Source organism: Pelophylax lessonae, assembly GCF_965119305.1.
Source record: "Pelophylax lessonae genome assembly, chromosome: 2".
NCBI lineage: Eukaryota > Metazoa > Chordata > Amphibia > Anura > Ranidae > Pelophylax > Pelophylax lessonae.
In genome coordinates, this window is record NC_138769.1 from 736,257,896 (window position 1) to 736,284,731 (window position 26,836).

Consider the following 26,836-nt stretch of genomic DNA (forward strand, 5'->3'; position numbering starts at 1 on the left):
GATGAATTAGAGTTGAGACTGCGAGCCAGGCTTTCTGGTCCAACATCAGTGCCTGACCTCAGAAATGGGCTTCTGGAAGAATGGTCAAACATTCCCATAGACGCACACCTAAACCTTGTGGACGGCCTTCCCAGAAGACCTGAAGCTGTCATAGCTGCAAAGGGTGGGCCAACTCAATATTGAACCCTACAGACTAAGACTGGGATGCCATTAAAGTTCATGTGCGTGTAAAGGCAGGCGTCCCAAAACTTTTAGTAATATAGTGAAAATTCAGACCAAACACTACGCTTATCTCTAGACTTCTTCACCAATCCAACAAATAAAGGGTTCATTTCTCATTTTGGGAGTGGTGCAAATCATTTTTTTTATGCCTTTCGGCCAACTGCAAGCCCAACATGGGGGAAAAGAGCACAGACACTTTTCCAATATTATAAAGTCAGTTGTTCCAAACTGTTTCAGGGTTGTTGGCTGTCATCAATGCAGTCTATAGAAAACATGGCTTTTAAGAAATTTCCAAGAGTTTTTAAGGGCTTTTAACCACTTAAGCCCCGGAAGATTTTACCCCCTTCCTGACCAGGGGGTATTTTGCGATTCGGCGCTGCGTGACTTTAACGGACAATTGCGCGGTCGTGCGACGCTGTATCTAAACAAATTTGGCGTCCTTTTTTTCCCACAAGCAGAGCTTTCTTTTGGTGGTATTTGATCACCTGTGCGATTTTTTGATCATGAAATTCCCCCCCAAAAAAATGTAAAAATCAACATTTTTTAACATTTTCGGCCAATTTGTTTTATGCTACCTATGTTTGGTAAAAAAAAAATCGCAAAAAGCGTATTTTGGTCAGGATTGGATGACTCATAAAGGCAGCTCTTCGGTGCCTCCCCCTGGGTCTGGGAGTTTGGAGAAACTTCTAGAAATCAGAGGGTGGAGGGCAGGAGGGATGATCTGCCTAATGAAGACTGGAGGGACGTTTTATTCTTTTTGAAGTGTGCAGATGCCACATAATGTACCCTTTACCCCAAATGATGACTTTGGTAGTGGTCAAAGGGGGGGTTGGGGTGGTAAAGAGGATTTGTAAATGACCCGCTTTATTACCCCCAACAGGGGGTTATGTTCATACCAATTTATTAATGCCTAAACCCATGCAGATTGCTTTTCTTAGAATGTTCTTTTTTAATGGCACCTGTGTGTCATCATGAATAGGCTATAGCTCTGGCCAGAGGAGTTTGTTTAGATTTGCATAGCAGAGTGCTCTGGGATTTGGTGTTTTTACGAATGATGGGCAAGGATTGTGACAATTCATACAGGCATCTCCAGGTGTTTGATTTTTTGTATCCTCCACCATCAGTTATTCATTGGTATGAATGCTGATATTTGCTTTACTGGATAGATATTCCCAACCCACCTAGCCTGGGGTGTGAATATTTACATTCTCCTCTTATCAGCCATGGACCTCTCAGCTATAACTTACAGTGTGGGCTTGGAGGTGGGTCCTCTGTGCCTCACATGGAAGGTGTGAGCTTACCTAGGGACAGAGAACCAGAGGGCACCCCTTACAGGACATGCTAAACTTGTGCAGGAGACTCCTTAAAGAAATGAACTCCAAACCCATCCCACTGGAGATGGCTGGCAGGGAGGGCAATATCACCATAGCATAGAAAATCAGTCAGTGAAGAGCAGGAAACTGAAATGAAGAAATGAAGGAACAGGATCCTGGAATAGGACTCTGGAAGTAGGAACAGAGAGCACTAAGGGCTCAAGAACCTTAGGAACCCCTTTGCTCAGACTCCTCCTGAACCCAAGCCATCCTTATGTAGCACTGTCCACGTAGGGCTTGCTGTGTGATGACTTCTTGGGCCTCCTATGATTACCTGCAGACAATTACTTAGGGACAATTCACTCATCCATCCTTACTCCCAGTTGCTCATTACCAGGGCCGGCCCTACCATGGGTCCCGGTGGGACCATGGGACCCATGCGGCACTTAGAGAGGGGTGGCCCCCAGCCGCCTCTTCTCTTCTTTGGCTCGAGTCAAAAAAAAAAAAAAAAAGGGCCGCGGCCGGCCCGACATGCACACTGCGCATGTGCCGCCGCCGCCGCTCGGTAAAGCACGTACACGTTCGGCTATTTACGGGAATAGCCGAACATGTACGGGCTCTCCCGAGTGGCGGTGGCGCATGCGCGGTGACGTGTTGGCACCGGGCGGCGCCATTTTTAAATCTAAAGCCTCAGGAACAGGTAAGTGACACTCCTCCACAGCCACACTACCTGCTGTTATGCGGGGCTGCGGGCATACTACAGAAGATGCAGTGCCATGTACAATGCCCGAAGCACTGCATCTCCTGTAGTATGGCCGCAGCCCTCCATTCTCTTGTACCATGCCCGCAGCCCCGCATTCTCTTGTACCATGCCCGTAGCCCTGCATTCTCTTGTACCATGCCCGCAGCCCTGCATTCTCCTGTACTATGCCCGCCGCTGCATTCTCCTGTACCATGCCCGCCGCCGCATTCTCCTGTACCATGCCCGCAGCCCCGCATTCTCCTGTACCATGCCCGCCGGCGCATTCTCCTGTACCATGCCCACAGCCCTGCATTTTCTTGTACCATGCCCTCAGCCCCGCATTCTCCTGTACCATGCTTGCAGTCCTGCATTCTCCTGTACCATGCCCACAGCCCTGCATTCTCCTGTACCATGCCCGCAGCCCTGCATTCTCCTGTACCATGCCCGCAGCCCTGCATTCTCCTGTACCATGCCCGCAGCCCCGCATTCTCCTGTACCATGCCTACAGCCCTGCATTCTTCTGTATTATGCCCACAGCACTGCATTCTCCTGTACCATGCCCTCAGCACTGCAGGGCACTGTGGCACTATAGACAGTAGAAAGCCTAGTGCGCTCATCTGCCCAGGGTCTACTGCTCTGTCCAGCTCCTGCTGTCACTCCGTACACACTCACACCCCTCTGACTGCTTTCATAGTCCTATAGAATGTGGGGGCCTTTTGGAGGGCGTGAATTTTTTTTTTTGGGGGGGGGGGGTGATGGGGGGGCAGCATTTCATTCTTGGACCCAGTCAGCACAATGTCTTGGGCCAGCCTTGCTCATTACTCAATAAACAATCCAGCGTTTTTTTTGTTTTTTTTGGGAGGTTCTTTAATGTGGACTGCTGTATGTCATTTCTTGTGTGTCTAGTTGATTGTCTGGGGAGGTTATACAGGTAAGAATAGTAGGCTTCAAATTGAGCCACAATCTCTGGTGAGGCAACATAGGACCTTCCCTGGTGGTCTTTAATAGTGTCTATGTTTGTAGTTGCTTTCTTTGATTGGATAGCTCTGGCTAGGAATTTTCCACACTTTTTGCCAAACTCATAATAGAGTTTTAGATGTAGGACAAATTTCAGTTGCATTTTGAGGTCTAATTTTTCAAGTAGGAGTTTCCTAGTCTGAGTTATGGTATACCTGTCTTGCTTGGGATTGTTTATGTGCAAGCTCCAGGGTTTGAATTTTTTCACCAATTGTAGCTTTCTGGGCCCTTCTCTAGGAAGTTTTTAGTGCGAGGGGTATTCCACGTATGACGCACCTGTGGGTTTCTCATTGGCTAAGTGGGGTTTTCTCAGGTGGGTGTATCATTCTTCTAAAAGAATTTACTTATGCTGTTACGAATATAGTTAATCTCTGCTTCCAATGTAAACAGCGATTAATCTAGGCGCCAGATCTTTGTGAATTTTTTTTTTGGAAAGGTCAGGGTCATAGTGATTGTATGGTGGTCTGACAACAGAATTGGCTCAATGGTTGCGTTTGATAAGAAAGGGAAGTCCTTCCGGGATAAGAATAAGTAGTAAATTCTACAGTATTTGTTATGTGGGGCAGGAAATAAAGGATACTCTTCATTAGGATGAAGGGTACGCCACGGGTCATGTAAAAGCAGGTAGTGGATTTGCAGTTTATTTTGCCAAAGGGCCTTATATGGCAGCGATGTAGAGCCGGATGAGGTGTCTAATATTGGGCATAGCGAGACATTGAAGTCTCCCCCAAGGATGGCTAAGCCTGAGTGAAAGTCTGCCAGAAGTTGTGAGATTCCTAAAAAAGTTAACTTGTGCAGAATTTGGACTGTAGATGTTGGCTAAGTTTACAGGTCAACCTTCAATCTTACCCTTTAGAAATATGTATCTGCCTTCCGTGTCTGTAAGGGAGTCTGTGTGTTGCCAGTCATGATTTTTAGAGATTAGGACTGAGACCCCTTTGGTTTTTGCGAGTGAATTTGTTGCATAAATAGGGAATATGGTTTGAGACCCAGAAGAATGAGGCAATGAACTAGTTTTTTTTGCCTTATAGTAAACATGTAAAAAAAATTCTATCAATTCTAAGAAATGTAAAACAAGAAACCATTAAAGTATATGAACATAATAGGATCCTATTTACATGAAGATATGGTGATCGCCCTCTAAGTCGGTGAGAGAGAGACATCATACTTATGTAAAATTTTAAAAGCCCCCATGTATTATCAACACCTGAAGGTTAAGTCCTCAGATTGTCTATAATATAGCAACTTCATAAAGGTAGTGCTCCTGTGTGTGGGATCGAGTCACTCTCCTTTTGAGATTAGATCTCAACCGGGGGAATTTGAGCTTGGCAAGTCAAGAATTTTGAAAGAATATTTTGAGATAGGATAGGAAGTAGTGTCATCGGGGGGGGGGGGGGGAGGGAAGGGTAGAGGGAGAGTACAAAAAAAAGGAGGGGTGGTAGAGGTTGGGGAAAGAGAGGGGAGGGGCTGGGGTGGGAGAAGAAGGGATACATTAGGTAGCTATTCTGGAACTAGGAATGGAGACCTATCAGTATAAGCTTGTTGGTCTTGGATTTTAATCCTTAGGTGTCGGTCTTTAGGTATATGGTAAAGGATGGTGGACTGGCTTTGCTGGGTTGAAAGTCAAATACCTCAGAAGACGATCATCAGTAGGCATAGTATAGATTTGCTGTTCAGGTGGAATCGAAGTATCTTGAAATAGATCAGGTATCGTATGGCGATGATCTTGCCGAGAAGTATAAGTGAGGGAATGTTCCTCTTTAATTGGAGATCCGCTGGCTTGGGGTTATCCAGAAGAGGAAAAAAAAGAAAAAAAAAAGGAAAAGGATGTATGCAGATAAGGACAAATCAATCGGAACCCTCATGGCGAACTCTGTTGTGAGCTGGAGAGGCTGTTGGGCTGCTCACCATAGCATTCCTGGGTTCAGAGGATATAACAGATTTTGGCAAGGCAGATCTACGTCGCCATAAGTGGAAGTCATCTCGGACTCGTATAGCATCCATGGACGTGGTTCTTCTTAGGTGTGGAGGACGAAGGGTAATATACCAATCCGGCATGTTGATTCAGGGAAGATTAAGTGTCTCGCAGGAGGTTAGGTCTTCTGGTACACGAAGATTACCTGTACACTTTAATGCTGGGGTCTCCAAAAAGGTTCTACAGGGCATATCTGGGTAGCACTCACCCTCAAAAGGGCCCATTGATTTGGCCCAAGTTCTTTCCCTAAACTGGTGTAGCAGGAGCCACGCACACAGCCACAGTCACTCTTCTGGCTCAATGAAAAGTTTAGGGGTTATTCTTTTTGATGCTTTATTGTAAACTTAAACTTGGATGGGGTGTTGGGAGCTGAAGGATACTCCAGCAACAATGGGGTAACAAGAGGACAGTCTCCACTTTGTCAGAGCTTCTTAGCACAGTCACGCTAGTAGCAGCTAAGGGAATGAACAGCATTGAGACAGCATAAGAAAGGCCCATATTCAAGCAAGCCACTAGTATTAATGCATACAGAATAGTAGCAACAATCACATAGGTGCCCTGAATTGCTCGGGAGAGTCCAGAAAATCCAACCTATGTCCCGCTTTGTGATTGCCCTGGGCAGAATCCTGAAAATTTACCTCTGTCCCGGGGGGGGCCCGGTGGTGAAACAAAATACTGTCATCCCTACCCTACCTCCTTCCCACCTCCAAATGCAGATAGGTCAGTGCTGAGAGGGGGAATGCCCAGCCGAGGGTGATCATGCTGGCTGGTGATGTCTTGGGCCGCTCAGACTGTTAGTGTCAGCGGCTGCTGCGGGGACCCAACCGAGAACAAGAGGAGCAGGGATAGTCACTGAGAGCCCAGCCAGAGGAGGAGAGAGAAGCGGAGCTAGCGGTGGGGGGGGGGGGGTGCGGGGGGTGGGGCAAAGGCCTGAGTCTTCAATAAAGTGGGGGTGTCGTGAGGGGGAGCAGAGTACTGTGGAGGCCAGAGGCGAACCAGCCAGACAGAGCCGAAACCAGTACCATCTACCGCCAAGTCCAGGTCAGGTAATTTAAATGTCTGCTCCAGCTGCTCATGTGATTTGGGGAGGGGCTTTATTGTACATCAAATTTAAAATTACATATAGCACCCTTTCACAAGTCCATTGTGAGGTTTATACAAATTTTTCATCCAATATTTCACATGCGAACTCAACGTATTTCCAATGATCTTCCTCAGGAGTACATGTGAATGAATATCACTATCGTGGAACCCAAAATCTTTAATATCAAGGATATGTAGAGTTTGCTGGAACCGAATAAGTGTGAAACATCTTTTCCAAAAAGGGACCACCAAGGAGTGACAAAGGGCTAAAAATGTCAACTCTGGGGACACTGTCACCAACTACACAGCCCCATATTTATCCATATTTCTAAAATTAAAAAAAAGGGGGTCAACTGTTCCTATCCTAGTCAGCTGGATAAAGATATAAATTTGCCCTTGAGGAACCTCCACATCAGTCCAGGCAATCAAACAGATACAACTTTACATGCACATGAACTTCAATTGCATCCCAGTCTTAGTCCGTAGGGTTCAATATTGAGTTGGCCCACCCTTTGCAGCTTTAACAGCTTCTTGGTCAGTGGCAGTACTGCTTTTAATGAGAAAGCCTAGGCCAAAATGTACACCCCCACCATCCCCATAGTAAACATAAAGTTTGGCATATACTGGTTAGGCCCATTCTTCTCCGATTAAAACAGTTCTTTTTCTATTCATGCATGCACTGATGCCAAATGGCCTATTTAAGCTGAGCAATGACATGAACACATTGACGGTGGTCTTTCAGCTTGTTCCTGTTTACCTGTGCTCTGGTCCATCTTCTGCCTACCTGTGTTTGACCCGGCTTGACCTCGACCCTCCTCTGGATTCCTGCCTGCCTATCTATGACCTCGGCCTTTGCTTTGACCCTGCTCCTGTCTCTTTCTTTTGTACCTCACTGCCTGACTGTGTACTGGCTCCTGCTTGTATCCTGACCCTGCTCTTGTTTCACGTTCCTGTACCTGCACTGCTCGGCTTTTGATGACCCCTTGGCTTGTGATCCAGTGTTCCGGCTCCTGCCTACTAATCCATCATCACGGTGTTCCAATTCCGAGTGCCTGTCTGGTGATCCACGGCTATTGGTTTCCTGTCAAGCCTCAGCTGGTGCTGTCTGCTATACCAGCCCTTGTGCCACTCTGTATCCCACACTTCCTGACATCTCTTCCAGGGGTATTAGACAGGAGGTGCAAGAGAAGCCTTCTCTACAGCTCGATCTCCACCAGGTACCTGACACCTACAGCTGGTCAATTACTACAAACCTCTTATTAGGAATAACCAAAGATGGAAAAGCAGTGTCAAAATTGGTCAGTGGCAGTACTGTTTTTCATGGGAAAGACTAGGCCAAAATGTACTGGAGACATAGGGCATCCCCTATCCCCATAATAAAAATAAAGGTTAGGCACATACCAGTTAGGCTTATTCTCCCTGAACAAACTGTCCTGTTCTGGCCAATTTTACACTGCATTATTATCTAGGTCTTTTAATACTTGTTTCAGAACACAGGTACCTAAACCACCTCAAATTTTATAACTCACTTGGTATTTTGTGTAGCCTTTATGCTCATGTGTTCCATCAGTCTGAAAAGAATTTGCCGCTATGAGCCAAACACCTTCCTAACAATGTTTTTCAAAGTGTTTCTCATTTCTTCAGCTCTGAGGCAATATATAATAGGACTGGCAACATAAAGCACAAATGTACACAGGCAGCACTTGTTTAAATGAGCAAGACTAGACCAAAATGTAGTGGAGACCCAGGGCACTCCCGTTTCCCCATAGTAAAAGTAAAAGTTAGGTGTTCTCTGCTTAGGCCCATTCTTTCTGATTAAAACTGTCCTGTGCTGGCAAATTTTACACTGCATTATTATGCAGGCTTCTAAATTCTTGTATCAGAACATAGGCACCTAACCCCACCCCCCACTCACCCACCCCCCCACATTTTATTACTCACCTATTATTTTGTGTATCATTTATGTTTATGTGTCTCAGCAGTCAGAAAAACTTTGTTACAGTAATACCTCAGTTTGCGAGTAACCTGGTTTACGAGCGTTTTGAAAGAAGAACGATTTTTTTTTTTAATTTTGCCTTGTTATGCGAGCGCTGTCTTGATATACGAGCAGTATTACTCCCGCATTGTTAAAGTGGTTTAGTACAGTATAAGCATGCCATCCCCTCTGTTAAATAACATTATGTGTCCCTGTACCTGTGCTGTATAAGAAAATGCAGATTATACCTTATATCAGAGTGTCTCCTGGCACTCACGTGACTCATTGTCTCTCTGCTCTCCCCGGGGCGGGTGGGGCTGAGCACTCCCACTAACGTAAGTCGGGGAGGAGGAGAAGAGAGCTGAAAAGTCACGTGAGCGCCGGCAGACGCTCTGATACAGTACTGTATAGGTAGAAATCCGCATCTTTTATATACAGCACAGGCACAGGGACACATAATGTTATTTAACAACTTCTGGACCGGAAGGATTTACTCCCTTAATGACCAAGACATTTTTTGTGATACGGCACTGCGTTACTTTAATTGCGTGGTCGTGCGACGCTGTCCCAAAAAAAATTGATGTCTTTTTTTCCCCACAAATAGAGCTTTCTTTTGGTGGTATTTGATCACCTGTGCGATTTTTATTTTTTGCGCTATAAACAAAAAAGGGCGATATTTATGAAAAAAAATATATATATATTTTACTTTCTGCTATATAACATTCCCAATAAAAAAAAAAGTAAAAATCCATTTTAGGCCAATTTGTATTCTGCTACATATTTTTGGTAAATCGCGTCTACAAACTAGGGGGAAGATGTATGTAATTTTTAATTATTTAATTTTACTAGTAATGGCGGCAATCAGCGATTTGTAGCGGGATTGCGACATTGCAGCGGACAGATCGGACCCCTAACTTACATTTTTGACACTTTTGGGGGTCGACCAGTGACATTACTACAGTATTCAGTGCTAAAAATATGCACTGTTACTGTACTAATGACACTGGAAGGGAAGGGGTTATCCCAGGGACGATCAAAGGGTTAAATGTGTGCCTAGGAGGTGTTTTCTAACTGTGGGGGGATGGGCTTATGAAATCAACACAGAGACCTGTGTTCCTAAATAGGAGGAACACAGGAGCTCTGTATTGATTCCTGAGAGAACAGTCGTCTGCTGCCGCCGTATATAGGCAGAGGCTGGTCGGCAAGTGGTCAAAGTGGTTTAGTACAGTATAAGCATGTCATCCAGTGGCAGCCTGTCCATTGGGGGCTCAGGGGCACCGCCCCCCCCCCCATCCATGCATCCAGCCCCCTAATCTACATGCAGGGTGCTGGACGCCTGGATTCCAATGGGTTTTTTTTTTTTTTTTAAGCACGTGATTAGAGCCAGAGGCTCTAATAGGCTTCAAAAAAGGGTGGGCTCGGGGCGCAGAGCAGTGCACCCTGAGCCCACCCAGTTGTGTGACAATAGCGAATGTATATTCGCTATTGTCACACGGATCCTCCTCCTGGCCAATCAGAAAGTGGGTCCTAAGACCTGTTTCCCCGATTGACCGAAAGGAGAAGACATGCCATTGGCCAAGGAGGAGGGATGAGACGCAGGGGATTGAGGAGAAGCAGCCGCTGCCACTGCTGCTGCCTGCCTGCCCTCTACATCTTCAGGGTGAGTGAACCAGCAACCAGGGGGGGTTATGTTGTGTGGGCTGGTGTGGTCCGGGGGGGCGGTATGGTGTGGTCCACCTGCTGCCCCCCCAGCCCATGAAGCACCAGCTGCCATTGAAAAAAAGGCAGATTATACCTTATATCAGAGTGCCTCCAGGCGCTTACGCAACTCCTAGTCTCTCTGCTCTCCCCAGCGGGCGGGGCTGAGCGCTTCCGCTGACGTCAGCTGGGGAGGAGGGGTGGAGAGAAGCAGAGAGCCGAGGAGTCACGTGAGCGCCGGAAGACGCTCTGATACAGCACTGTATAGGTAGAAATCGGAATCCTTTACATACAGCACAGGGACACATAATGTGGGGAGGGAATGGCATGCTTACACAGTACTGTACTATAGATATGATAGCAGCATATGTTTATTCATACCAATAAATGATTGGGGAACGAACCATCTGAGTTTCCATTATTTCTTATGCGGAAATTCGCTTTGATATATGAGTGCTTTGGATTACAAGCATGTTTCTGGAACAAATTATGTTCGCAAACCAAGGTATTACTGTACTATGAACTAAACACCTTCCTAGCAACAGTTTTCAAAGTGTTTTTTATTTCCTCAGTCCTGAGGCAATATATAATAGGACTGGCAACATGAGGCACAAATGTATAGAGGCAAATAAGAAAAACGTTGAAGTCTGCGTTGGAGATCAACTGGAATTGATTATAGGTATAAACAGCCAGTCTGGGGATAAAATAGAAGAAGATGACGAAGCCATGTGTAGTGCACGTGTAAAACAATTTTTGCCAATTCTCAGAGCGAGCCATCAATCGGATCTTCCAAACTATGATTGCATAGGAAAAGATTATAAAAGAAAGCGGGAGAAGGTGAACGACCATGGCGATGGTAAAAACGATCCTCCTGGTCATCAATGAGTCCACACAGGACAGGATAGAGACTGGCGTCAGGGAACAAAAGCAGCTTTTGACTTTGTTCGACCCACAGTAGGGTAACTGGGCCCCCATAATTGCAATGCTTAGTCCAATCAGGGCTGAAATCAACCAAAAGATTAGGCAAATGACCAAAAGAAGTTTGTTGGTAATAATGGAACAGTAATGAAGGGGCCTGCAAATTGCAACAAACCGATCAACAGCCATTAACATGATGATGAACGAATCCAGGGAACCGAGACTGTGGACAAAAAACATCTGCAGGAAACAGGCAAAGAAGGACAGGGACTCGTGTTTGAACCAGTACTTGCCGATAATTTTCGGCAAGGTCGCCGTGTCGAAAATGAGGTCGGAGAGGGCCAAGTTTCCAATCACCATGTACATTGGCTGGTATAGGTGTTCTCTTAGAATGATCAACCCTATCACAGTGGCATTGGAGAAGAGAGCCACATTGTAGATAAGGAAGAACACCACTGAGACAGCGGCATTATACCTTTCAGCGAGACCCGGGAATCCAACAAGAACAAACTCGTAAACCTTGGTGTGATTGGCCATTGAGTTGTCGGAAGTCTTCCATAGGCAGGCAAATCTATGGAAGAAAAGTGGAAGACAGCAAAAATAACTCACAAGTTCCAGTTTTACAAAGTGCTTCAAGATTACACAAAACCAGTTTAGTTCAATAAGACAGACTTTTTTAATCTAACTATACTGAACAAAATTATAATCGCAACACTTTTTTTGCCCCCATTTTTCATGAGCTGAACTCAAAGATCTAAGACTTTTTCTATGTACACAAAAGGTCTATTTCTCTCAAATATTGTTCACAAATCTGTCTAAATCTGTGTAAGGCTGGGTTCACACAGGGGTGGATTCAAAGCTGCCCAACTCTGAAGCCACCGTGCGACCTCAGCTTGGCTTGCAAATGACTTCTCTAATAGAAGTCAATGCAAGTCGCCCCCAAAGTAGTGTAGGAACCTTTTTCTAAGTAGGAGCGACTTAAGTTGCTCCAATTAGAACGGTTCCATTGCACTGGATGGAAAAGTTGCCCCAGTGTGAACCGGGGCTTAGTGAGCGCTCCTCCTTTGCCAAGATAATCCATCCACCTCACAGGTGTGGCATATCAAGATGCTGATTAGACAGCATGATTATTGCACAGGTGTGCCTTAGGCTGGCCACAATAAAAGGCCACTCTAAAATGTGCAGTTTTATCACACAGCACAATGCCACAGATGTGGTAAGTTTTGAGTTGGCGTGCAATTGGCATGCTGACTGCAGGAATGTCCACCAGAGCTGTTGCCCGTGAATTGAATGTTCATTTCTCTACCATAAGACGTCTCCAAAGGGGTTTCAGAGAATTTGGTAGTACATCCAAACGGCCTCACAACCGCAGACCACGTGTAACCACACCAGCCCAGGACCTCCACATCCAGCATCTACACCTCCAAGATGGTCTGAGACCGGCCACCAGGACAGCTGCTGCAACAATCGGTTTGCATAACCAAAGAATTTCTGCACAAACTGTCAGAAACCATCTCAGGGAAACTCATCTTCATGCTCGTCGTCCTCATCGGGGTCTCAACCTGACTGCAGTTCGTCATCGTAACCAACTTGAGTGGGAAAATGCTCACATTCGATGGCGTCTGGCACTTTGGAGAGGCGTTCTCTTCACGGATGAATCCCGGATTTTCTTAAAACTTTGAGTTCAGCTCATGAAAAAATGGGGTCAAAAACAAGTGTTGCGTTTATAATTTTGTTCAGTATATGTGACTAAGTTTGGCACCATGCATCACTGTAACCAGTTTTCTTAAAGAGGTTGTAAACCCAATTCACAAACTTTTACCTATAGGTAAGTCTATATTAAGGCTTACCTATAGATGCTATAAATATCTCCTAAACATGCACCGTTTAGGAGATATTTAGAGTGCATACTGCCGATGACGTCATCGGCGCATGCGCTCTGAAGGAACGGCCACCCGTGCCGTTTCTTCAGAGCCCAGTGCCGTGCACGGCGGCTCCCACGTGTGTGGGAGTGATGTAATCGCGCCTCCGGCCAATCAGATGGCCGGAGGATGCGAACCAGGAAGCAGGAAGGCTGGACATGTCGGCCATCCTGTCGCTGAGGGGGCGGCACGGCGGGGGCTTCGCTTTAAGGTAAGTACTTCATAATGAGCTAGTATGCGATGCATACTAGCTCATTATGCCTTTCTCTTTACAGGGCTTTTTTTTCTCATTTTTTTTAAGTGACTTTACTTCCTCTTTAAGCAAATTTCTTTTTGTGAATCCATTTCAGAGTTCTTACCTGGAGATCCTACCAGTAACTTCCCTATGGGTTCTATTTATAAAAGATTTGCTGCACAAATGTTAAAAGTATCCGTGCAAGTCGAACGGAATGTCCAGAGAATAATGCCTGTATCATCAACTCCTTCTAGTGGCCAAAATGCAGTATAGATTTCTGAAACACCTTAACAAAAAAACTATGCTGCATTTTGGCCACTAAATGAAGCTGATGATAAAAGTCATTAATCCCTCCCGGACCGCCCACCACTTATATACTGCGACAGGGCAACCCCGTTGCACAAAATCTCGTATAGGTACTTTATTCTGTGCAGGGGTTCTCGGGGGGGGGGCACAGCAGGAGCCAATCAGTGGGTCCGGCAGCCGCGATGGCCGCTGACCACCTGCAATCATGCCGGAGAATGACAGAACTGCCGTCTGCCTATGTAGAAGGATCACAGACGCTCTGTGATCATTCCGGAGAGAAGAACGGTCGGCTGTGTTTACAACAGCTGACCGTCCTTCTCTCTCAGCGGGGAACGATCGTGGGTGTCAGGCGGCAATCGGAGCCGTCTGCCCTGTGCATCGGAGTCCCCGCTGAAGAGCGGGGGCGGGAGAGCGCCGCCCGCGGTGCGTGCTCGCCCCCTAGCTGCAGGCGCGTGACCGACGTATACCTACGTCGGTTCGCGCAGGAGGGGCACGCTGCCGCAGTATAACTGCTGCCTCATAATTAGCAGCAGGGTTGTCAGCCTGGCATGCAAACTCTATCAGGTATTAATATTAGATATACTCTATCAATTATTCATTTTTACTTAATTAATAAAGTATTTATTTTTACTATACCAGTATTCCCTCTGTGATGCAACTCTTGAGGTCATCCTCTTTATATGAGAGGCAGCTCAACAGCCTAAAAAAATTAGCAAAATTTTTAGGATGTATCTCTTATGTCCAGCTCCTTTACTCCTGCAGCTCAACAGCCAAATGAAGAAGCTTGCCCAACAGGCTGAGAACGCTGATGCTAATAAAGTGATATCAGCTTACCATTGCCTTCCTAAAACAGGAAGTGTTGCTGCTGGCAGGATCTTCGGGTAAAAAAAAAAAAACACATCCACAATAAAAAAAAAAAAAATACTTTCTTTAACCACTTCTGGACCGGAAGGATTTGCCCCCTTAATGACTAGGACATTTTTTGCGATTCGGCACTGAGTTACTTTAACAGACAGTTGCGTCGTCGTCTTTTTTTCCCCCCACAAATAGAGCTTTCTCTTGGTGGTATTTCATCACCTGTGCGATTTTTATTTTGTGCGCTATAAACAAAATACATATATATATATACAGTGGGTACGGAAAGTATTCAGACCCCCTTAAATTTTTCACTCTTTGTTATATTGCTGCCATTTGCTAAAATCATTTAAGTTCATTCTTCTTCCTCATGAATGTACACATAGCACCCCATACTGACAGAAAAACACAGAATTGTTGACATTGTTGCAGATTTATAAAAAAAGAAAAACTGAAATATCACATGGTCCTAAGTATTCAGACCCTTTGCTCAGTATTTAGTAGAAGCCCCCTTTTGATCTAATACAGCCAGGAGTCTTTTTGGGAAAGATGCAACAAGTCTTTCACACCTGGATTTGGGGATCCTCTGCCATTCCTCCTTGCAGATCCTCTCCAGTTCTGTCAGGTTGGATGGTAAACGTTGGTGGACAGCCATTTTTAGGTCTCTCCAGAGATGCTCAATTGGGTTTAAGTCGGGGCTCTGGCTGGGCCATTCAAGAACAGTCACGGAGTTGTTGTGAAGCCACTCCTTCGTTATTTTAGCTGTGTGCTTAGGGTCATTGTCTTGTTGGAAGGTAAACCTTCGGCCCAGTCTGAGGTGCAGAGCACTCTGGAGAAGGTTTTTGTCCAGGATATCCCTGTACTTGGCCGCATTCATCTTTCCCTCGATTGCAACCAGTCGTCCTGTCCCTGCAGCTGAAAAACACCCCCACAGCATGATGCTGCCACCACCATGCTTCACTGTTGGGACTGTATTGGACAGGTGATGAGCAGTGCCTGGTTTTCTCCACACATACCGCTTAGAATTAAGGCCAAAAAGTTCTCTTTTGATCTCATCAGACCAGAGAATCTTATTTCTCACCATCTTGGAGTCCTTCAGGTGTTTTTTTAGCAAACTCCATGCGGGCTTTCATGTGTCTTACACTGAGGAGAGGCTTCCGTCGGGCCACTCTGCCATAAAGCCCCGACTGGTGGAGGGCTGCAGTGATGGTTGACTTTCTACAACTTTCTCCCATCTCCTGACTGCATCTCTGGAGCTCAGCCACAGTGATCTTTGGGTTCTTCTTTACCTCTCTCACCAAGGCTCTTCTCCCCCGATAGCTCAGTTTGGCCGGACGGCCAGCTCTAGGAAGGGTTCTGGTTGTCCCAAACGTCTTCCATTTGAGAATTATGGAGGCCACTGTGCTCTTAGGAACCTTAAGTGCAGCAGAGATCTTTTTGTAACCTTGGCCAGATCTGTGCCTTGCCACAATTCTGTCTCTGAGCTCTTCAGGCAGTTCCTTTGACCTCATGATTCTCATTTGCTCTGACATGCATTGTGATCTGGAAGGTCTTATATAGACAGGTGTGTGGCTTTCCTAATCAAGTCCAATCAGTATAATCAAACACAGCTGGACTCAAATGAAGGTGTAGAACCATCTCAAGGATGATCAGAAGAAATGGAAAGCACCTGAGTTAAATATATGAGTGTCACAGCAAAGAGTCTGAATACTTAGGACCATGTGATATTTCAGTTTTTCTTTTTTAATAAATCTGCAACAATGTCAACAATTCTGTGTTTTTCTGTCAGTATGGGGTGCTATGTGTACATTCATGAGGAAGAAGAATGAACTTAAATGATTTTAGCAAATGGCTGCAATATAACAAAGAGTGAAACATTTAAGGGGGTCTGAATACTTTCCGTACCCACTGTATATATATATATATTTTTCCCTTTCTGCTATATAACATTCCCTCCAAAAAATGAAAAAAAATCTAATTTTTTTCATCATTTTAGGCCAATTAGTATTCTGCTACATATTTTTGGTAAAAAAAAAATCCCAATAAGCGTATTTTGATTGGTTTGCACAAAAGTAGGGGAAAGATTTATGTCATTTTTATTTTTACTATCTGCGGCGCAGAGATCGGACCCCTAACTGACATTTTTGACACTTTTGGGGGTACCAGTGACATTACTACAGTAGTAGTCAGTGCTAAAAATATGACACTGGCAGGAAAGGGGTTAACCCAGGGGTGATCAAAGGGTTAAGTGTGAGGGGGTGTTTTATAACTGTGAGGGGGAGGGGCTTATGTAATCAACACAGAGACCTGTGTTCCTAAATAGAAGGATCACAGGCGCTCTGTGATCATTCCAGGGAAAACGGGTCTGCTGTGTTTACAACAGCTGACCGTCCTTCTCTCTCCACGGGGAGCGATCGCGGCCGCCAGCCCCGTGGATCTGCTTCCCCGCTGCCTAATGGGGGCGCACGCCCCCCCCCCCCCCCCGAGCACTACCGCGAACCGACGTACCTAGCCAGCAAGTGGTTAACCGCTTGAGGACCTAAGAGATGTCCTAAAAACAACTTTCCAGCTCCTTTCCCTGCTGCTGCAGCTTCAACGCCCGGCCCCGCCCACTTTTACCAGAAATTACAGGTTGCCAAAATAAAAATGAGCAGCTGCTTTGTATTCCCCAACAGCCGATCCTTTGTCAAATTACATTTGCTAATAGTCTGCCAGTGTCATTGAGTATATATATATATATAGTGTATATATTGTTTCATATGGTATATACAGTGCATCCGGAAAGTATTCACAGCGCTTCACTTTTCCACATTTTGTTATGTTACAGCCTTATTCCAAAATGGATTACATTCATTATTTTCCTCAAAATTCTACAAACAAAACAAAAAAAACGAAAAAAAAAAAAAAATCTCATGTACATAAGTATCACAGCCTTCACTCAATACAAACATGTGAGGGGTGTACTCACTTTTGTGAGATACTGTAACTGGTGTGGCAGTGATCAGGGACTAGTGACAGTATATTAAAAAAAAAAAAAAAGAAAAATATATGTATTCTTTTTTTTTTTATTTTTTTTTTTTCTTAATATTTTTTATTACATTTTTTTTTTTTTTTTTTTTTTACATACATATGATGATGATAGTAACACTGTACTACTCTGGAAAGATAAACAGGATTTTTTTTTTTTTTTTTTTTTTACACATTATGATTGCTTATAACTGTGAATTTTACAGTTATAAGCAACCATTTTCTTCTGAATGAAAACTACTCATTCAGTGTTTGCTATTGTGATTAGCTGTGACTGGCAAAAGCTAATCACTTGGTACAGATGGGCTGTGATTGGCCCTGTCTGCACCATAGAAAACACACCCCAAGGGCAAGGAGGGGGAAAAAAGGGGACTTTTAGTGATGCCCGGATAATCATTCAATCATACTTTGAATAAAATTCAAATACTTTATTGAATAAATATGGTAAAATCATTCCCAAAATTGGAACTCATGGGAGAAAATTTAACAAATTTGACGCATAATGACATAAAAGCTCTACATAAAATAATGAAATGAACAAAACATATCTGAATTGTCAAACATATCAAGGTCCGATCCCAATAGTCTGCGTCCAGTGCCTCCCCGACATGTTTCGACTTAGTCTATCTTCCTCAGGAGGATAGTGGTCATTACCATCACATTGAAATCTAAAAACAAACAATTCAAAAACAATATATTGGAGGTCCATCTAGAAGATGGAAAAAGATGGAGCTGCCCTACATCCACATCACTATATCCCAAACACAAGGAACATAAAATAGCAACCTGAATGTTTAGGCTGAATAAATCTGTAGGTAAATACCGGCATCTCTGGGTCTGTGAGGGCCCAATTTTGGAGGGCTGCTGGTTCATGGAGTATCTCTGGAAAGCCGTGGGGGGGGCACAGTCCAAGCGTATCCGAAAAAATAGGCTCAATGCCTGAAATCACAGCACATACATAGCCAGTGCAGCAGCTATGGTCCAACAACCATGCCTAAGACGAAACGCGCCGGGGCTCTGGACGCAGACTATTGGGATCCGATCTTGATATGTTTGACAATTCATCACTAGATATATTTTGTTTATTTCTTTGTTATATGTAGAGCGTTTATGTCATTATGTGTCTCATTTGTTAAATTTTCTCCCATGAGTTCCAATTTTGGGAATGATTTTAACATATTCTTTCAAAAAAAATATCAGAAATATTATCGTAAGTATGATTGAATGATTATCCAGGCGTCACTAAAAGTCCCCTTTTTTCCCCTCCTTGCTCTTGTGGTGGGTTTTCTATGGTACAGACAGGGTCAATCACAGCTCATCTGTACCATGTGATTAACTTTGGCCACTCACAGCTAATCACAATAGTAAACACTGAATGAGTATTTTTTTTTTTAGAAAAATAATGGTTGCTTATAACTGTAACATTCACAGTGTGCAAAGAAAAGAAAAAAAAATCCCAATCACCTTCACGGAGTAGTACAGTGTTACTATGGTATGTATGTATTTAAAAAAAAAATGTAAAAAAAAAAAAAAAAGTATTGAAAAATAAAAAAATATTTAAAAAATTGAAAAAAAAAAAAAGAATTTTTTGACATACTGTCACCAGTCAGTTTCCCTGATCACCGCCACACCAGTTATATGATTATGCTGTACTGCCATGTTGACAGTATGTAAAAATAATGTAAAAAATAGATATATTTTTTATTTCTTCATTTTCCAAAACATTATGTAAAAAAAAAATACAACTTCAAAAAAATTGCCATGCCTCTTACTAAATACCTTGGATTATCTGCTTTACAAAAAGGGGTAATTTTGGGGGTATTTTTACTATCCTGACATTTTAGGGCCTCAAGAATTTAGGTAGGCTGCCAGTACATCAGGATTGATTATTTTTAAGATACTGTATATATATATATATATATATATATATATATATATATATATATATATATATATATATATATATATATATATATATATACACCATAGTTTGTGGACTCTATAACTTTCCTACAAACTAAATAGTATACACTGATTTGGGTTATTTTAATAATCAAAGAAATGCAGCAGAATACATGTAGGCCTAAATTTATAAAGAAAGCTTATTTATTTGCAAAATTTAGTAAAAACAGAAATAAAGAAAAACATGTTCTTTTTCAACATTTTTAAGTTTTTTTGTTTGTTTGTTTTGCAAAGAATAAAAAAAAAAAATAGTGGTGATTAAATACCACCAAAGGTAGGCTCTATTTGTGTAAAAAAAAATATTTACATTTCATATGGGTATAGTTTTGCATGATTGCGTGATTGTCATTCAAAATGCGCAGAAAGCTGAAAATTGGCATGGGCAGGAAAGGGGCGAAAGTGTCCTGTGTTGAAGTGGTTGAAGTAATAAAAACAACACAAATATAAAAATAATAATACATAATAATAATATTAATATTAATAGAAATAACAATACCAAAATTACATAATAATAATAATAGTTATAATAAAAAATATATAATATTAATAACAAAAATACACTGGAATGTTAGCGCACCAGCATAACATCGCTTAAGAAATGTTCACGGATATATTTAGCATAATATTTTGTGCTGCACTTCTTAATGTTTTTTTTATGGCATAAATTATATACCGTTAATTTACAGTTAAACTACTTTTGTTTTTTAAAATAACTAATAAGATTAAAACCCGGAAAACGAACATTTCACATTTTATATATACTGTATATATATAATAATAAGATTAAAACCCGGAAAAATAACATTTGAAATATATATTTCTTTGCCTAAATGCTACATAGAAAATATTTTTTTTTCTTGAGAATCAATATTGCCTAAAGACAGCCTAATAATAAATACCTGTAAGTGTTACATTGATAATATATCTGTGATATGCACACATACATTTGAGAGACAAGTGAACAGCTCCCTCTGTGCCCTATCTTTAGAAGCTCCCAGTGCTCTATGGGGGTATAATATGTTACATTCGTACATGTGAATATTTGATAAAAATAGTAAAGTCTTAAAAATCTAAAACAAAAAACGTAAATAAAAAGAACGAAGAACCAATAAAAGTCCTAAAAATCAAACAAAAATTTTATAAAATGAACGCAGTGCCAATAAAAGTCTTAAAAATAAAAAAAAACGTAAATAAAATGAACGCAGAACCAATAAAAGTCTTAAAAATAAAAAAAAATTGATAAAATGAACGCAGTGCCAATAAAAGTCTTAAGAATCAAACAAAAAACGTAAATAAAATGAACGCAGAGGCAATAAAAGTCTTAAAAATCAAACAAAAAATGTAAATAAAAAGAATGAAGAGCCAATAAAAGTTTTAAAAATCAAACATAAAATGTAAATAAAATGAACCTAGAGCCCAAAAAATTAAATTTGTCTCTGTACTGACGCCTGTGTACATGGGCCCCTGGGTGAGTTCTCTGCCTACGGGTATAGGGGCCAACAAATACCTTGTACCATTCACAGTGAAGGTAGACCGTCACTTACATCTCACAGTGTCAGCAGAGTGTCCCATCAGAAGGATCTCTATAGAGCTGATGCTGCTCCCTCCATATATACACAACACCGACTCTGCAGACAAACTCCCTGAGGAACTTCACTTAACTCTAATTGCTCATTAAAGGGAAATCAAAGTGTCAGTCAGTGAGGTCCTACTGGGAGTTATCAATTAAAAGTTGAATTTTTTTTGTATTGTAGTTGCATTGGTCCAGCTTGGTACGATGTAACTGTGCATATCTCAAACCCGATGGACCAATGGGGAAGCTGGAAAATACGGTAGTAGTTGGTGCTACTCAAGTGGTAGCCACGATCTTCTAGGCTCTGTGCAAAATAGCTTCACACTGACCACAGGAGGTCACTTGCTTGGCACAGTCACCATTCGTAGAACACCTTGAATTTTTTTTAATGTGTAGTATGCTCCTAGTAGTGTAATTTGTTACTAGTGTTGGGAAAATGGTTCAATCTGAGCAAAATTTTGGCTCAAATATCACCTGTTCACCCGTTCTGTGAACACCTGAATTTGCTGAGCACTCGCTGGGCTGTTCACTTTCCAAGCACCCTGCAATGCACTGTGCGGTTCATTGTGCTTTCTATGGCCCTAATTGGATGAAGCAGATATGGGCACAGAGCACTGTCAGAACCCTGAAAGTGATGATGACTTTCTCAAATCATGGCTCAGTGCTCATAATCCCACCCCACACTATAAAATATAACTTCCCATAGAAAGCTTTTGCAGTGTGTTTAAGTGGAGATAGACGGAGCAGAGCTAAGTCTGCTATTAGTGAGTTAGTGTGTTCACTTACTGTGACTCTGAGTGTAGAGTATTAGTGGAGTGTTAGTATAGTGTGTGAGTAAAGTGTAGTATCAGTGTAGTGTGTCAGTATAGTGTAGTGTCAGTGTAGTGTGTCAGTATAGTGTAGTGTTAGTATAGTGTGTCAATATAGTGTAGTGTTAGTATAGTGTGTCAGTATAGTGTAGTGTCAGTGTAGTGTGTCAGTATAGTGTAGTGTTAGTATAGTGTGTCAATATAGTGTAGTGTTAGTATAGTGTGTCAGTATAGTGTAGTGTCAGTGTAGTGTGTCAGTATAGTGTAATGTCAGTGTAGTGTGTCAGTATGGTGTTGTGTCGGAACCTCAGACCCACACTGTACTTGTGGACTTCCGTCAGTATACGGCTTCCTCGCAGTCATGAACATAGATATCAAATCCCAGACACAGTCATACAAAACTAGCCTTACAGTTTGTATACTGGAAACAACTAACGCCTTTATTAAAACAAACATCCTTTTATACACTTTAGAAGTAGGTCGGTCACTACATGAATATTTACCCAAAACATCACACAATGAATAGCTAACGAGGTACACTGACTCATGGCTAATCCCATCTAGACAAGGTTATTATTCACATGCTAATTAGCTCAGCATACTTAAGTCAGCCTGGAAGCCCAGACTGCCGGCACCAAAGATAAAACAAGATATAATATACATTATTATAGTGTAAATACTGAGAACCCACAGTAAACAATAGGTGAGCAAATTAGCATGATTTACAATCCGTGGAAGACAGGTGTTTGGGCTGATGACATGCACCTGTCACAAGTCTGACCAACTGAAGCAGTCCAAACGATCAATTTATCTGTCACATAGTTTTTTCACTGTCAGTGACGGTGCGAACCGTCACAGGTGTAGTGTCAGTGTAGTGTGTCAGTATAGTGTAGTGTCAGTGTAGTGTGTGAGTATAGTGGAGTGTTAGTATAGTGTGTGAGTATAGTGTAGTGTTAGTATAGTGTGTCAGTATAGTGTAGTGTCAGTGTAGTGTGTCAGTATAGTGTAGTGTAGTGTCAGTGTAGTGTGTCAGTATAGTGTAGAGTCAGTTTAGTGTGTCAGTATAGTGTAGTGTTAGTATAGAGTGTGAGTATAGTGTAGTGTTAGTATAGTGTGTGAGTATAGTGTAGTATCAGTGCAGTGCGTCAGTATAGTGTAGTGTGTCAATATAGTGTAGTATCAGTGTAGGGTGTCAGTATAGTGTAGTCTCAGTGTAGTGTGTCAGTATAGTGTAGTGTCAGTGTTGTGTGTTAGTGTAGTGCAGTGTTTAAAACAGCATTACATACCATCTAGTGCTGTATACAGAGCTGTATACTTTTTTTTTCTTTTTTTTGTTTTGTTTTTTCCCTGCCTACCCCCTTTTTTAAAAATTGCCAGCTGCAGTTTTTCTGACTGCGACACTGGTGTTCTGCCTTTTTTATTTTGTAGTGTAGTGTGTCGGTATAGTGTAGTGTTAGTATAGTGTGTGAATATAGTGTAGTATCAGTGTAGTGTGTGAGTATAGTGTAGTGTCAGTGTAGTGTGTGAGTATAGTGTAGTGTCAGTGTAGTGTGTCAGTATAGTGTAGTGTCAGTGTAGTGTGTCAGTATAGTGTAGTGCAGAGTCAGTGTAGTGTGTCAGTATAGTGTAGTATCAGTGTAGTGTGTCAGTATAGTGTAGTATCAGTGTAGTGTGTCAGTATAGTGTAGTTTCAGTATAGTGTGTCAGTGTAGTGTGTCAGTATAGTGTAGTATCAGTGTAGTGTGTCAGTATAGTGTAGTTTCAGTATAGTGTGTCAGTGTAGTGTGTCAGTATAGTGTAGTGTCAGTGTAGTGTGTCAGTATAGTGTAGTTTCAGTATAGTGTGTCAGTGTAGTGTGTCAGTATAGTGTAGTATCAGTGTAGTGTGTCAGTATAGTGTAGTGTTAGTATAGTGTGTCAGTATAGTCTAGTGTCAGTATAGTGTGTCAGTATAGTGTAGTGTCAGTGTAGTGTCTCAGTATAGTGTAGTATCAGTGTAGTGTGGCAGTATAGTGCAGTGTCAGTGTGTTGTGTCAGTGTAGTGTGTCAGTATAGAGTAGTGTCAGTATAGTGTGTCAGTATAGTGTAGTATCAGTGTAGTGTGTCAGTATAGTGTAGTATCAGTGTAGTGTGTCAGTATAGTGTAGTGTCAGTATAGTGTAGTGTCAGTATAGTGTAGTGTAGTGTTTAAAACATAACATAGTTCTGTATACAGAGCTGTATACCATTTTTTTTTGTTTTTTTTGTCTTTTTTTTTTGTCCCCTGCCTGCCCCCTTTTTTAAAATTATCAGCTGCAGTTTTTTCTGACTGTGACGCTGGTGTTCCACCTTTTTATTTTGTTATTTTTCTTTTGATAGTTTTTCATTTTTTGTAGGGAAAGGAACTGTCCAGAGATAGGGACAGGTTTCAGAGGAGAAGGGACAATGCAGGGGCTATGACTACCTTCCACCTTTGGGTGTGGACTGGCCAGGCTGCATTCTGCTTCTCCATGGCATCTTCCATTCTGCATCTCATGGGTCTACCGCAGTCTTAGTTGTATGTGGCTCCAGTTGGGTGTGCTCCTCACTGGGCCTGTTGTTTTGCAGAGCTGTTGTACAATACGCTGTTACTGCCGAAAACAGACTCTGTGGTGGTGATTTACTAAAATGGAATTGAGTGCTCCTATTCATAGTAACCAATCAGCTTTTAGGTTTTAGACTCGGTTCACACTAGTGCGGGCCGTGCATTCTGGTTGTGGGTGCGGGAATTGCATTGATTCCCGCACTTGCAACCACCCACAGCCAAATTGCACTGTGAGACGCACGGGGCTGCTATCTATTCTAAATGAAACCCCCACACTTCGCAGCCCGCAGAGCGATCCTGGGTGTGGGAACCGCAGGGAAACCACATGGTCAAGTTTTCTGTACCTGTGATTTTCTCAATTTTTTAAAAATTAGGGATGAGCTCCTGGCTCTGATTGAGCTTTGCTTGTTTGAGCATTCGTCTGAACATCACACTTTAGGCCTGTTTGGCAGATCCCGAACATCATATACAGTATAGGAGGTTTTTCTCCTGGCATTGTTTAACAGCTTCTTACCATAGATTTCAATGGTTGTTAAGGTAGCGGCAGGTGCCAGCACCCACCATGTCCTTAACGATCAGTGATGTCACCCGTAGGGATGATCGAACGGTTTGGGTCGACCATCGGTTCGTCCCGAACATTGGGTGTTCGAGGTTCGGCCGAATTTAGAATTTTTTGCTGAAAAAGTTTGGAATTCGGCAACCAGAACCGACCAAAATGCAATGGTTCAGGAAATGGGCTTTAAAAGCCCGTGATTGGACCAGAACCATTAGCAAAAGCCAATTGAAGGGGCAGGAGAATGCTAGGAATGTGATTGGAGTGACTAGGGGGTCCATAGTCCAATCATTAGTGAATACGCCCCCCCAGTATATAAGATAGCCCCCGCCAAATTCCTAGCATTGTAATACAGGGACATGAAAGAGAGTGGAAGCAGTTCTGTTAATTTTACTTTAAAAGTGTCATTTAGCATTTATTAGTGTGAGGAAAGGGATATCTAGTGTAGTTAGGGTGCTCTTTTACACTTTAGTTAGATGCAAAAATTTAGTTTCTGTAGGGAAAGTGTGAAGTGTCAGGGTGACCGTTGTACAGATGTATATATATAGTTTTTTGGATGTACATAAGCAATGGTCAGACTATTACTATGCGCTGTATTGTCCCTACATCACTGCAAGAGGAGGACGTGATGTCCTGTACAGTATAGACCGAGTCATGCACAGGTCTGCCTTACTACGCTAGCTTAAATGTATTAATTGGCATGTATGATTTTTGAAGTAGAGTCTACGATGAGTTGGGAAGCTTTTATGGACTGGTCAGCTCACTAGTGGAGTGAATGGTCGCATAGGGCTAGCAAATTGTAATTGTAATCTGCAATGTTTTTGGGCAATTAGCTGTGTAGCCACGCCCATTTGGGCGATATCTCCTCCCACATCCCCAAGGGCCATGTGGAGGCCTGGTCTTCCATACCATATTTAAACAACGGATTTGACCATGGTCTCCAGGGTCTGAGGAAGAGGCACAGCCTCGAAACGCGTCAGCCCTCTGCTTCCAGTAAAGATGTTGGTCCTCTGGTATGAGGCGGCTTTATGGAATTGATGTGCCTGAATTTCACGATTGTTTGTGAGTAGCTGATTTTAATTTTTATCTAATAAACTCGCTGAGGATAATGCGCTAGGCTGGTGCGCCCTTTCTTTGTTTTGTATTTACAGTGTAGGGTTAACTGACTGCTATGGCAGGGTGACCAACCCCTTCCATATCAGGTGACCGTAATGTAGTGTAGGGTGAACTGACAGTGACTGCTATGGCAGGGTGACCAAACCCTTCCATATCAGGGTGACCGCTATAGAGAAAAGATAGTTTCTCTGAAGTCACTTTCGCTGCAGTAATATGGCTTCGCCCCTGTCAGCTTGCTTGGCTGCAGGTGTCTATAGTGATTTTTTGAGCACATGTTTGGAGTCAGGCATGACATCTGAACATGTGTATAGGGGGTATATATACACACCCATGTATGTATATATACACCTGCACATATATAGGTGTGAAAGGAGCAGTAAACACTACTTGCGCTAATGAAATAATTAACACCAATATAGTTACGCTCCTATCACACCTATATATGTCTAGGTGTATATATACATATAAGTATGTGTGTATATATACCACTATACACAAGTTCAGATGTTTTGCCTGCCTCCAAAGAACCCAAGAAAATGCCCAAAAAAAACGCTAGCGTAAAAAAAAAAAACACCCAGGTGTGTTGTTGCAGGCATTTTTTGGGGGTTTTTGGAGGCAGGCAAAACATCTGAACTTGTGTATAGTGGTATATATACACACACATACTTATATGTATATATACACCTAGACATATATAGGTGTGATAGGAGCGTAACTATATTGGTGTTAATTATTTCATTAGCGCAAGCATATATTTCTGCTACTATCACACCTATATATGTCTAGGTGTATATATACATATAAGTATGTGTGTCTATATACCCGTATACACAAGTTCAGATGTTTTGCCTGCCTCCAAAGAACCCAAAAAAATGCCCAAAAAAACGCTAGCGCCAAAAAAAAAAAACGCCCAGGTGTGTTGTTGCAGGCATTTTTTTGGGGTTTTTGGAGGCAGGCAAAACATCTGAACTTG

At 42.6% G+C, this 26,836-nt stretch overlaps 1 protein-coding gene and 1 long non-coding RNA gene across 2 annotated transcripts in view; one reads left to right on the top strand and one right to left on the bottom strand.

Annotated features, from left to right (window-relative positions):
- The window catches only part of LOC309547181, a 683,824-nt gene that overhangs the window by 329,218 nt on the left and 327,770 nt on the right, over positions 1 to 26,836 (top strand). The window lies entirely within an intron of this gene.
- On the bottom strand, positions 10,542 to 11,480 carry LOC309547178 (olfactory receptor 6B1-like; the record flags this gene model as incomplete). Its single annotated transcript, XM_082246966.1, has 1 exon — positions 10,542 to 11,480. The coding sequence occupies one exon, from the start codon at positions 11,478 to 11,480 to the stop codon at positions 10,542 to 10,544; it is 939 nt and encodes a 312-aa protein (XP_082103092.1).